Source organism: Trichoderma atroviride, chromosome 3 (assembly GCF_020647795.1).
Source record: "Trichoderma atroviride chromosome 3, complete sequence".
NCBI classification, from domain to species: Eukaryota; Fungi; Ascomycota; class Sordariomycetes; order Hypocreales; family Hypocreaceae; genus Trichoderma; species Trichoderma atroviride.
The window spans coordinates 1342432-1355488 of record NC_089402.1 but is presented as its reverse complement, the minus strand read 5'-3'; the positions used below and the strand labels follow the sequence as shown (position 1 = coordinate 1355488).

The 13057-nt window shown below is 50.0% G+C and overlaps 4 protein-coding genes across 4 annotated transcripts; 2 read left to right on the top strand and 2 right to left on the bottom strand.

Annotated features, from left to right (window-relative positions):
• The first annotated feature begins 744 nt into the window (after positions 1 to 744).
• TrAtP1_005661 (uncharacterized protein) lies at positions 745 to 1760 on the top strand. Its single transcript, XM_014089485.2, has one exon. It carries the CDS (start codon positions 841 to 843, stop codon positions 1246 to 1248), a length of 408 nt encoding a protein of 135 aa, XP_013944960.1. The 5' UTR covers positions 745 to 840; the 3' UTR covers positions 1249 to 1760.
• A 415-nt stretch (positions 1761 to 2175) lies between these two features.
• Positions 2176 to 2475, top strand: TrAtP1_005660 (uncharacterized protein; the record flags this gene model as incomplete). Its single annotated transcript, XM_066112805.1, has 1 exon — positions 2176 to 2475. The coding sequence occupies one exon, from the start codon at positions 2176 to 2178 to the stop codon at positions 2473 to 2475; it is 300 nt and encodes a 99-aa protein (XP_065968891.1).
• Positions 2476 to 3488: 1013 nt separating this feature from the next.
• TrAtP1_005659 (uncharacterized protein) lies at positions 3489 to 4169 on the bottom strand (the record flags this gene model as incomplete). Its single annotated transcript, XM_014089152.2, has 1 exon — positions 3489 to 4169. The coding sequence occupies one exon, from the start codon at positions 4167 to 4169 to the stop codon at positions 3489 to 3491; it is 681 nt and encodes a 226-aa protein (XP_013944627.1).
• Positions 4170 to 7983: 3814 nt separating this feature from the next.
• On the bottom strand, positions 7984 to 12553 carry TrAtP1_005658 (uncharacterized protein). Its single transcript, XM_066112804.1, has 4 exons — positions 12166 to 12553; positions 11642 to 12036; positions 10469 to 11552; positions 7984 to 10405 (listed from the first exon to the last, which is right to left on the bottom strand). Exons 1-4 carry the CDS (start codon positions 12212 to 12214, stop codon positions 8724 to 8726), a joined length of 3210 nt encoding a protein of 1069 aa, XP_065968890.1. The 5' UTR covers positions 12215 to 12553; the 3' UTR covers positions 7984 to 8723.
• Between the last annotated feature and the right edge of the window lie 504 nt (positions 12554 to 13057).

Sequence of the window (13057 nt, the reverse complement as noted above, 5' to 3'; positions counted from 1 at the left end):
TGGAGAAGATGAAAGATACTTGCTCAGTAGACACAACGCATTGGCTAATCAATCGTCAGCTACTTCCGCTTCCATCCCCAATGCCCTAGCACTTCTTGAACTTGATACCACTGTAGCTAGCGGTCGAGAATCCCTGAAGTCTTGCCGCCTACCGATAGCCAATTCCCTGCGCTGGTTTCTTTGAGAGTGGGCTATAACTGCCCAGGATTGGAGGTTAGCGCCAATCCGTTGTATTGGGCGTGGAGAAGCCTTATTTGATCCTGATAAAGAAGAGCTTACCACATCCATAATAGCAATAAGAACGTTGCATTATTAATAATGGCGATGAAAATACCACCATCTTTTACAAAGCAAAAGACAAAGAATCAACAGCGTCTCAATACATCCTTTTACCGATTCTTGGTCTTGTCAACTCCTTGTAGACTGTTTTCCTATTTCAGCAGAAATACTGGATCAAAGCTACTGCTGCTTATAAGCAACTATTGACTTGATTAGGAAATAGTGCTCGTACGATAGGTAAACTGCATTTGAGTTACTGCCATTGGTTGCGAAAGAGAAAGGAAAATGAAACTACCGTGTTTCTGCAGCCAGACAAAGGGGGGATCATTAATCTCGAGACTTGTCCCAACTCGCAATTGGTATCACGATACTTGTGATATCTATGATATCATCCTTAATCATTATTAGCAGACCCTTCTATATAAAGAGGCAAATGCCTACAATTTGCCGTCCTCCATCAGTCTCTTGATCGGCCATCTCGTAACCAGATCAGCAACCGTCACTTTGCCTTTCTATTTTCCACCTCTCTTCAAGTCATTAGACGACACACAAGAGTCAACCATGCACTTCATCAACATCCTCCTTTCCCTGGCCAGTGCTGCCTCAGCGGCCAGCGCCGCCCCAGTAGCCAGTGCCTCGGGCAGTAATTGTCGAGACAGCGGTGTCTGCGCAGGCATCAACGCCAACCTGAGCTCTGTCATTGCACAACTGAAAGGAATGGACCAGCACCAGCGATTCTCAGACGGAGAGCACATCACCTGCGTCGACGCGAACAGCGAGGGCGGCTCCTCCCTCTGTCTCTCCTACCAGGGCACCGGGCGATCATGGACCGTATTCCAGACTGCCTGGTTTGCGCAGTCGCTGATAGAGAAAGGTTGCCAGGCGTGTGGAAGCCTGTCCCTGGGCTCTGACCGCAAGCATGGAGAGCTGACCTCTAGCGTCATCACCACGCCTGCTGGCGGTCTATGAATCTCTCAAGGTCGTCGCGTGGTGGACACGGTTTAACTGGTTTCAAGATCTGGAAAGCGATGAGGGACGAAGCGATAATAGCAAAGGGGCATACAATCCAGTCCCCTTGTAAGAATCCTGCGAAAAAAAAAAAAAAAAGACTCCGTTGCCATTACAGGCAGCCCGCAACGTGTCGCCCTTTTAGCCTAAGTCTCTGTAACCTGATTCGGAGACTTTGGGTCGAACGTCTTTCGGAGGCTTCGGGCTGCTAGCAGCTGAGAGGAAATCTGACGGGGAAGGGAGTTGGGCGTTTGATTCGGAACAAGACGGATTTTACAGGACTGAGAATTGGATCTTTTGCATTGCAGACTGCACGGTCAGCGTTGGGCATTTGGGAAAAGGCGGGTGCAAGAGGCGTTTATGTCATTGCTTCGAAGTTTAGGATTTCAGACGGATGGGCGGTATGGATGGTAGATTTAGTCTCAGTATCCCATTACGATTGCCATGACCCAGACAATAAACGAGTATTGAGCAAGAACATGAAGTCTTCAAGATTCAACTCATGTTGTATCCCCAGCCAGATTTAGACTACAGGCTGTGCCTGGCCTAACATCTCTAGCGGACATGCTGGCGCTGCCGCTAGATGTGCCTAGCGCCACCAGACTAATGCTTAACCCCGTGGCCAACAGAATGGGTGTACTGGATGCCTAAAAGTGGCAATACAAGAAAATAAATATGAGTGAAATACAGTAAAAAAGCTAAAAGAAAAGATGGATCAAGAAAGAAGCGCGAATGTTGTTGACGAGTTGCAAGTTCATACCAGCGGTGCTGTCAATTTTGAAGCCTCAGTGTACAAAATCGTTCTTTGTGCCACTAACCAGCCACACCCGTCATTACAAGCCGATGCCTAAATGAACTGCATCTGTAGAATACCAATAGATTCAACACATGGCTTGTTTTGGCAGTGTGCATGCAAGTCTAGGCCTATCAGGGAGAGAAAAATATAGCAGTGGCATAGTAGAGAATATGACACCGGAAGTTGAAAGAAAAGAAAGAAAGAGTAAAGGACTTCACCATCGCCACCCTCAGCTCAGCCGCTGTTCCTGGCCCCTTGCGCTGTCTCCCGCTCAATCTTCTTTGTTAAACACAATAGCAAAGAACAAGCCAATCAGAACTACCCAACGCATCATTCATTTTAAATCCATGTCAACATACACATCTACATGCATCTATCCGCAACTTGATTAATAAGAAGCCATCAACGCACGTCATCATACTGCGCCAACAGCCTCATTTTTTTTTCTTATCCTGCAGTACGACCCAAGAGAAACGGACCCTCACCCCAAGTGTGAAAAACCAACTTGCACGCATGAATAGGACTTTTTCACACCCCCTCGGGTGCTATTGCCAGGACTTTCCCTCTTTTAGCGTAATTTACCTATTCTAGTATTCTTAACGTGGCGCTCTTTTCCCAGCAAGGCTTTGCAGTATCGCGTGATGACGTAGGTACATGTAGTTTCAAAGCGCTGATAACCAATAAGCTCACATGACGCTTCCAAACGAGCAAAACTTTGAGACTCGGCACCAGCCGGATACATCACGAGGTGTGGGACGATGGTAGATGGATAAATAGTGCCTTTTTTTTTTGTCCCAACACTTTGGCTTTTTATGCTGTGTATTCATGTATCTGTGCTAACTCTAAAAAAGGTAATCTGCAGGCGGTCTGCAGTAACAGCGAATAAAGGGAGCTTCGGTGAATGAAGCCAGAAGAAGTGAATTGCCTCTGATGGTCAAATAAGAAAAAGAAATAGCGAGCGAATGACAGTAGAAAGAAAAAAAATATTCATAAATAAGCCATCAAAATGAGAAAGGTAGAAGAAAAAAAAGGGCATTCGTGAATGCCTAAACAAAGCGACAAAGGAGAATGTCATACCCCAAGAGTTCCCAATAGCCCATCATTCATAATAACACAGGACAAAAGAAAAAAAACAGCAAAGACAAGGCTCCAAGTGTGGAGCGCTGTCTGGTCTATGAGCGAGGAAGAACCAAAATACGTCAGTGCAAGCCTTCTACTCTAAGCCAAATCCCTTCACATACCGGAGAATAGATAAAAAAAAGCCAAAAGTAATACAGCCATAGTAATCTCTCCTGTTGGCAGCATAATCGATGTGATTACACAAGCAACCTCAAGTTTCGCAGACTGGGAAACATAACAACAGAGAGACGTGGTAGAAGATGAGAAATACAGGGACGCAGAAGACTTAGATCATCTCGTTTCGCCGCAGAATGTCTTCATATGCAACCGCCTTCTCCTCGTAGCCCTTCATCTTCTTCGTTCGAGTCTCCATCAGGTCGTAAAGGTCGTTGTAGCGCTTCAGGAGCTCTTTGTAGCGAGCATACCAATGGCGGTAGTGGTATTTCCACGTGTCGGCCTCTGCAACAAGCTCAGACACACGACGGCTGAAGCTCTGGTCGATCTGTCGAGACAGGCTGCGGTTCTTCTCTCGCAGAGTGGCATTCTCCTCTCGGAGTGCTAGATTATCGGCCTCAAACTTGGCAGCCTTGTAACGCAGTCTCTCTTCCTCGCGGTGGTGCTTGGAGGAGCTGTCGCCGGTCTTGTCGATGCTGCGGCGCAGAGCCTCGTTCTCGATGGAGAGCGAGGCAATCTGCTTCTCGAGGCTGGGGACGACAACCACGGCTAGGCGCTTAGCCTCCGCCTGGGACGTGGTCTTGAGGCGGTTGTTCTCGTCCACGACCAACTTGTTGATCTCTTCGAGCTTGCGCTCCTTTTCCACGAGGGAGTTCCATTCGTCGAGGCTGACTTTGACGTAGTCGATCTCGCGGACTCGGTCTTGGTGTCCGGCGTAAGAACGCGATCTCTTGACGGACACAAACTGCTGTCGCCCCTCCGGCGAGGTTTCGACAAACCACCGCTTGGTCATGGTGTCGTTGTCGAAGGTCTTGCTCTTGTAATTCTCCAATGCTGGCTTCGGCGTTCTTGTTTATAGTAGTATCGTATGGGATGTAGAGTGTCGAGTGAGTTGTGTACTTGAGAGTGTTTGGTCGAAGCGATGACGGTCAAGATATTCGACGGTCAGTTGTGTTAACGAAGAAGGATGATAAGTTGTGGATTCAAAAGGTCAAGGAATTCAAATTGATAAAAGTAATATGCTTAGAACAAGAAGATGTTGTCATATGAGTATGGGGTAAGGTAGAGTATATATGCAAAGTGTCTCTGAGATGGCCCCAAGCAGCTTCGGTATGATTGCAGGCTACAGAGCCAAAGCAGCCACTCGGTCAGTCCAGGTGACTAAAAGCAGACAGACACCACACGCTTGTATCCGATATGATGATGGGCCCCCAGCCACAAGCCAAAGGCAGTGAGTCTTCAATAGTGTGGATCTATATAAGCATCCTCCAGAAATAGGACTTTTTCTGTTGGAAGCACATGGAAGAGCACGTCAAAAAATGGCATGGCCTGGGGCGGGAAGACACACCCGATTCACAAAAAGTCGAAATGCAGGGCTTTGCGCAACGGGAGATGACCACCATCAAGAGATGTGGCGTGAGTTAGTGAGGTGGCTTGCGCAGGAAGCCGTCAACCAGGGATGGGGGCGTCAAGTCTGATGAGGGTAGGAGGTTGATAATGACATGGTTGTTCCGAGTTGTGGTGACTTGATGGAAAAGTCCTGGGGAGAAGATGGCAGAGTCCCTATATGAGAAAGAGAAGACGTAGAGCACGAGGCGGAGTCGCCTGACGAGTCACCAGGGATCCGCCATTTTAAAGAGCAAGCAAGCGAGAGAGAGAGAGAGAGAGAGAGATGTAAAATAAGATTCAATAAAAGCCTGCTAATATTAGAACTGTGCCGTGAAAGAGAGGCAACGTGAAGAAAGGCAGAAAAGAAGACGAGGGACAAAGCAATAGACGGGATCAAGCATCAACAAAGCAGCGTCCAACTCTAGACGCCAGAAGCATCCTTGTTTCTTTCACGAACAAGACGAACTTTTGTCACTTCTGCGCCTAAAAAAAGAGGGTTAAACGGACAGGAGATGGCCAACACATGCTCAACACCAGGTGGCTGCAGCAGACTGGAATAAGCGCGGCATGCCGTGCGTCCAGTGGCGGCCGCAGCGGAGCAGCAGAAGCGACCACTGCAGGCACGCTGCAGCTCTGGGAGGCCCGATCACCGGTATCGATACCTGCAGCGCCCAGCATTGGCCGCGTTCCTGAGGCGATGCCAAAACCCGGCGGCCAGGCCCAGCAGACGGGAGGCAGCTGGAAGGATGAGGGTGGTGGTGTGGAACTGCTGCTAGTAGTACTGCTAGTAGTAGGTGTCTTGGTGCGGAAACGTTCAATGGGACAGGTACTGTAGGGCTGCCAGGCGACGAGCGTGGCTCAGGCGACGCGGCCCGTCCACAGGGAGCGTCAGTTGACCCCCCTCCGCGCCGTGGCGGGCCGGCACTGTGCAGGTGCCCTATTCCGGCAAGGCCTGCAGGCGAGCTGCTGCTCCGACAGGTGCGCCGGCGCCGTTTGCCACTGCGCGGCGCGGGTGCTGCAGGCGGAGCGCGCACTGTGCCCCTACGGCTGGGCGCACTGCAGATGCTTCTGACCTGCATACACGCGCGTCTGGCCTGGCGGACTGACCTCGATGCGCGTGCGACTTTGGGCGGGAGGCCTAGAGGAGGTGCGCTAGCGGAAAGGTAAAATTCTCATCAAGACGCCGGATATGTCATCCACCTTTGAGCCGCATTATTTGCTGCTTGAGCTGCAGCCTGGCTGGCGCTATAGCTGTACGGCATTGATGCTCAACTGTTGATGTGCCTGCGCCACAGCCCATGGCCCCCGCTACCTCATAGACCCGAACATCATTTCCATCGCCTGCTTGACGCTTGGCTCCCGCTTTGTGGCGGTGCTGATGCGAACCAAGCTTGGAGCTGATGGACTATCCGCTATGGCTTGCGCTGGGCGATAGGCAGGGCTTTCTTCCGGCTGCTGAACCTGCATCAGACCTTTATCGAGCCCCCGGGAACATTAAGCGAGCATGCAGAACATGCAGAACATGCTTGTCTCTGGCCCTGGTCTCTTGTTTGCATCTTCACGTGCGAGTACCACTTACAGCCGTTTACAAGCACTAATCAACCAGAGACAAGCATCGTCAGTCCTACTGTCAAAGGCCATAATGGAAAAGAAAGCCCAAAGAAGAAGTCCAGCTAGTCGAATCCGCCTCGCGCTCACATACTAGTAGATTGTCACCAAGACTTCCATGTTACACACACGCATTCATTTTGTACTAGCTCCTCTCCCCGTCCTAACAATCTTCACCACCATGTCACGCTTCAGCGCAAAAAAGAGGCAACCCACACCTCCCACCAACTTCACCCACAACTTGTCGATTTCGTAATGCCCACTGCCATGACTCCATCCACCTCAGGCTATGGCTTGTTTAAGCTAAACCCCCAAGAGACTCGCACGTCACCTTTGGTTCTGTCTCTGCTACGCTCAAGATACGTACCTCTCCAGAGATTGTGTAGTCTTAATATCAGCTCGTCGACGGGACTCACACAGACGCCGAAGACGGCGGCAACCAGCCAATCACGGCGAGGTGGCTGCCTGAGAGCCTTCCCTGAGAGCCTTGTTCTGATCATCAGATTTCCCTTCTTTCATAATCATCATCTTCTTCTTCTTATTTCTTGCCACTTCTTTTGCCTTCTACAACGGGCAGTCCGAAAGTTCTAAACTATTCATGGCCTCGCTCTTTTCAGCAAGACGTACACACACACACACACAAATATTGGATGACATATTCATCACAAGAGCAGCAGACATTGCACAGGTATCAATACCAGCAGGCAGCTATGCGACGGCTTGTTGTTGGTTTCCGTCCTCAGCCAAGACCTACATAATTAGAAACTGTTGGCTGACAAGAAAAAACAGTTCGGTTGGAAGGATTCATTCACTCTTCCCATTACGACTCGCCCCTCTTCTTTAAAGGTATCTAGGACCTGCTCCTTGAATAGGCTTACGAATACGAAAAGATTGTGCTTTTTTGTTTTCCTGCCGTCAATATAGACAAAGATGCCGAGATTCGTAATCGGCTTGTAAGATAAAAAAGTGTTCATCGGGAATGCCGACGTCTGCTGGCATCGTGTTCTAGGCTCTCCAAGGCAGAGCGACATGGCTATTAATAAAAACGATGTAGTAACTAATGAATACCCCTCGCGTTGAGAGGAAGCCGTTTCTAATATAAGGAAATTGGCCCTTTTCCGGCACAAGCCCTCGCATGATGAGAGATTCGTTTCCAACTAGAGAAATCCAGCCCATCTCTTTGCTTTCGGCATAATGCCCTTGTTATTTCCGTTATCATCGGCTGAATATTTCATGGGAAAAAAAAAGACACACCAGATTCAGATCAAGAAGACATCTTTCTCGCAATCAAAACACTTGAGAACCAACGTAAGCAAGGCTGAGTAAAAGTATCATCACAATTTTTGGCAAAAAAACATTCTTGGATTTTTGCTAGCGACAGGAGCAAAACGAAGCCTACGTATACTATGTGCCGGAAAGAACTTTATGAGATGGTAAAAGAGCGAGGCTACAGATAATACTACAGTCATGGGACAAAAGTCTGGAAACACGAAGCATTAAAAAGGCAACTAACTTTATATGGGCGGATTTTTCTACAATTTTAAAAACATTTATAATCTTAAGATTACAAAATCTAATCATTTCACAATTTAATCATCTTGTTTTTTTCTTAGAATCTTTCTAGAATTATTTATCAATTTTTGAAAATGATGAGATTTGGGTAGAGCTAGTACAGCTTACACATAACTGTACCCTTCTACATCGCCAAAAACCCACGAACAACAAGCTCGGGACACGCATCAAAAAGGTTCAACCCAGAATTCAATATCGTTTATTCTAATCTTCCATATCAAGTATAACCGACTTGCCTGGAATAAAACTCGCTTGTAACCTTTGTAGCTATCCATCTGTGGTATCATAAGTCCTCCCACTTCCCTTCTCTTCCGCCACAAGAGAAAAAATAACAAGAAAAAAGAATAAAAAAAAAAAAGAATCAATATTGCCGCTCCCCTCTCTCTGTGCAAGCTCATGTAAACAAGTAGTACCCATATATACATACACCTTTTCATCATCCCTCTCAAAGACGCTTGAACAGGGCTAAATCAAAATTCGAGAATCCCGAAAACAGCCTCCTGCTATTCTCTCACGATTCAGCTTCTGTCAAGCTTGCTCGTGTAAAATAAAACGACACATGTATATAGGTAGGGCATATATATATACACATTAAAGAAGATATAAAAAAAAAAGAAAATTTAAACCAAACACCAACCGGCTTTTCATAAACGCTTTTCAAACGAACCATCCTCAAAGAGCGCCACGGCTGGAGAAAAATGGGGGAAACCCAACATTGTTCAAACCTGTCATAGCCTTTGACAACACGAATTGACCAATCATTCACGCAGAGCCGAGGTTATGAAGCCAGCGCCTGTGCGACAGCAGCTTGCAACCCTTCTATCAAAGCAGCCTCAGCAGCGGCCTCATCATTCTGAACCGCTACAGCCTCAGACATTGGCGCTTCCGGCGCTGACACAAATTTGTGTAGCTCAGTTTGCGCCGGCGTGGATGGCTGTTGCGGCTGAGGTGAAAAGGTTGGTGCGGGCAAAGGCCGAGGAGGGGTCTGGATGTGCTGGGAGAGCTGAGTCGGCGTTGGTGTTGGTGTGGCCGCAATTGGTGTGGAAGGCGAAGGATGGGATCCCATCCCGTTTGGGAGCTGCATATTGGCAATCGGCGTCTCAGGCCGACTTGGCGTTGATTGCTGTTGCTGTTGTGGGAGTGCTGGTGAATGAGCCGATAGAGCAGGGGGGGAAGACTGCGGCTGTGAATGGTATTGTTGTTGAGGTTGTTGGGGTTGCGATTGCGGCTGAGACGGTGCAAACGTCTGTGTATGTGGCTGGGCTGGAGCCAGAGGTTGTTGAGTAGGTGTTTGTAGTTGAGCTTGTGTCTGGGGATGTTGATGCTGTTGCTGTTGATGCTGTTGTGGTTGTTGCGGTGAAGGCTGTATCGTCTGCGGCGTCGGCGTAGGTGTCTGCATCGGCGTCTGTGTCGGCGTCTGCGGCAGGTGATGAGGCTGTATTTGCGGTTGGGCCTGGGGCCTGGGGACCTGGGGAGGGAGCTGGGTCTGTGGTCGTGGAGGCTGAGGAGCTATCGCCGTTGGCTGTGAAGCAGCGTGTTGTGCTGCTATATGGCTGTCGGGCTTGATTTGCGCCGTGTTGGGTAGAATGATGCCGCCACGGTTCATAGTTGGTGCTATGCTGGCTTGCGGTGTGGCCGTCATCGTCGCCGTGGATGTCGTTTGGTGAAGGTGTGAGGCATGTTGTTGAGCGGAAGATGCTGACTGCGCCGCGCTGGCGGCCTGAGCGGGCGTCACTACACTCTGCCCTACCGCAGCCGCTACGGTAGCTGGTGGTCGGGCTTGATGTTGTTGAAGTTGTCGCTGCTGGTGTTGCTGAAGCTGATGCTGCGGGTGTTGATGGTGTTGCTGTTGTTGAGGTGGGTGTTGCAGTCCTCCGGCCAACGCCATGATGCCCTGCAGCTTGGCCTGCTCTTCCTCAGAGTTTAGTCGTGCCCTCTCCTCGGCCTCCTTTCTGGCCGCTTGGGTGGGAGCACGTGTCTTGAGCTCTCCCGTCACAGCCTGCAAGTAGTACGGCATTTCAGAGTTTGTCTTGAGGAAGAATAGCTTCAAGTTTCGTGCCTTGTCCTTCAGTTGCACTTGCGTGCGATCTTTCAAGATATCAGATATAGTTCCGCTCTGGCCAAACAGGGTGAGGATCTGGCTCCAATGAGGGCCCTTGACCATATCAAGTCCGGCCATGAGCGCCTTTTCCTCCTCCTGGGTCCAAGGTCGTCGAGTAGAGTGGAGGCCTTCTCTCCGCGTATGCGCCGACGACTTGGATAGCGCTGCCTGGCGAGCTTTGTCGTATAAAATGGCGCTAGGAAACGTCTGATTTGGCGGCAGGTTGTCGGGGGTCCCGGCAGGTTGTTGAGGCTGCTGCTCAGGAGGTGGTTGAGCCGAATATGAAGTATAATACGGGTGATGGGATTGGTGTTGATGAAGATGGCTCAGATAAGGTGATTGTGCTGCCATGGTTTCGGCTAATGTAAATTGTGAGTAAACTTGTCTCGATTCAACGATTCAATCGCAAAAAGGGGGCTTACCTGTGCTCTGGGGTACTGTAGGTTGGTAGGGAACAGCAGACAGGCCGTTGAGTGTCGTTTTGACATAATTCGACGTGCTCTCCGCTACCAGTGCCTCCAGCTCCTTGTAATCCGAGATGAGATCTAGCTTGGGAACGCTAGGTTGAGCAGTAGTTGCTGGTGCTGGTGTTGTTGATGTCGCAGCTGGTGGTGCTTCTGGAGCCGGCTCGCCATTGGTAACCTCCACTGGCGTCTCAGTATTCTCAGTCGTCGTAAGAGGCTCTTGCGTAGGCGTCTCTTCAGTCAAGCCAGCCAGCGCATTCTGCACCAGACCAGAGGTTGTCTTTTCGAAGAATGACGAAAGGTCGTCCAGATCCAGTTCACCGTCGCCCGAGCTGCTCGGTATTGCTTCTTGATTCGCAACGTCGCTCAGCAGCGCCGAGATGCCTAGCTTCTCTCCAATCTCCGTCATGGATGCGAGCGTCGTCTTAACATGTGCCGAAAAGCTCTTTAATACATCGCCGGTGGGGAACTTGTCCTTTAGGGCGCCTGGTTCTTTGTCCTTTGTCTCCTCAATAAGAACATCTCTCCGTGATTTGACCGCGGCCAATAATTCTTGCTGAGAAGATGAACTTGGCTCGCCGCCCGTCGCCGTCGGCTCTTCCAAGCCCTCCATCATCTTGGACTGTATAGTCTCTCCTATTAATGATTTGTCTGCGTCCGGTATTAGAAGTGATTCGATCGTCCTGTGCGTCTTGATTCCGAGATAAAGCTGAGAGAGGCCAGGAGACAGCTCTGACAGCTGACATCGAAACACGGCATTGAAATGCGCAACGGCCGCAGCGAACGAATCCAGCCCCCCCTCGACCAACCACGTCCCAAACTTTGCAATGTTGGCCAATTCTAGCAAAGTGCGGGCTTCTGCCTCTTGTATTTCCAGTTCATCGGCCAACAGCACCTGGCCGTCTGAGAAGAGCTGCCACGTCGCATCGAAAGATCGTTTTAACCGGCCGTACGAGCGTCCATAGCCCGAGTCTGCATCTCCCGCCAGCTTCGACATGTCGTCAATGGGCTGCTGAAGCAATATGAGTAGTAATGAAAGCGCCTATGGCAACAATTAGCCTCTTCTGATGAGCGTATGCAGGCCATTGGAAACAACAGGCCAGAGGTAAAGTCGGCGCAGCATCGACATACCAGATTGCCCAGCGCATGCGTATTCGCAATGCGCACGTACTTCTCCGGCTCCGACAAGAACGAGACAGGAGCCGGTCGCGCATCAGTTCCATGCGCGTCATCCACGTCCAAGGGATCGCTGCCATGCGCCTCTTCTGGCTCCACGTTGAATCTGCTGACCAGGTCGCCAACATTGGAAAGCGCATTCTGCACGAGCAGCGCCAGTCCGTCTTCCAGAGAAGACTCTTCTTCCGTGGTAGGGTTCTCCGTCTTGGGCCTCTTGGCCTCTTGCTCAGGCTGCTCGTGATTGTCCTGCGTTACATCCTCGAATGGGCGCTTTGACGCGAGCTCGGCGAGAATGCTAAAGTCGAGGCCCTCGAGGCCTGTCGGTTCGTGCTCGTGTTCTTGCTTGATCTCTGTTCGACCCGAACGATGGAGCCCATACGTCAGCCACGTCTCTTTTGTTGTTCCTCCACCATGATTCGCATTGCCAATGCCAGCATCAAAACCCCCCATTTTCGACCATGCATCATCCATCGTCTTACCTCTCGGAGAGCCGCTGGGCGCTGCTTGTAGCTGCGCCGGCTCAGCCATCTTGCCAATTGCCTCGACCAAGGCTCGTCAGGGGAGCATCTGCAAGTCTCGAGGCCAGTCGACTGCTGAGTTTCGGCGGCAGCACAAAGCAAGTTGGGCGGGGGTCGCGGTGATCGGTTCGGTCGAGGCTCTTTCGCAAACTACAAGATCCAGATGGCGTTCGCAACCGATCAGCCAAATGCGGGATGATGGCGGGCGGTCGGCAGAAATTTTGCTGAGTCAGTCAAGCACCGATGCCCTTATTTCTTGCCCCAAAAAGCAGCTGCTCAGAGATACACAATGGGCACAGACTTGGCGGCCGGAAATTTAATTGAGAGTCGAGAATTCAAAAATGGCCAAAAAGGTTGAGTAGCGGAGCAAGGCTGCCGTGCATCGATAAAAAAAAATCCTTATCCTAGCTTCTAGCCAGTAGCAAAATAGCGTGCAACGGTCACTGTTCGGTTTTTTTTTTTTTTTTAGAGGCGGAATGGCAGAGCACTCATTGGACCGTTTTCGGTCGCTACGATAAGGCTTTGGTGGGTAAAGCCTCTCTTTTTCTCTGCGCCTACGGGAAGTTTATTGTAGAGGGGAAATTTCAGCAGTAGCAGCGCAATTCAGAGGCACTTGCTTAGTTGGCGTCTTACATAAGGCGATGGAGATGTCACTCTGCGTTTACATTGTTCTCTCTATTGTGTATTGCCGAGACATCTTGCCTTCTTTGACGGAATATCCGTCGCCATCTTGTGCAGTGTCTTAATCATGCTATTGCATCTCTTCACCCATGTTCATATTTACCTCATGTCTGGACTTATAGCCTCTGTGTTCAAGTTCTCTTAATACGGCACTCCACTCATCCAGCTCCAT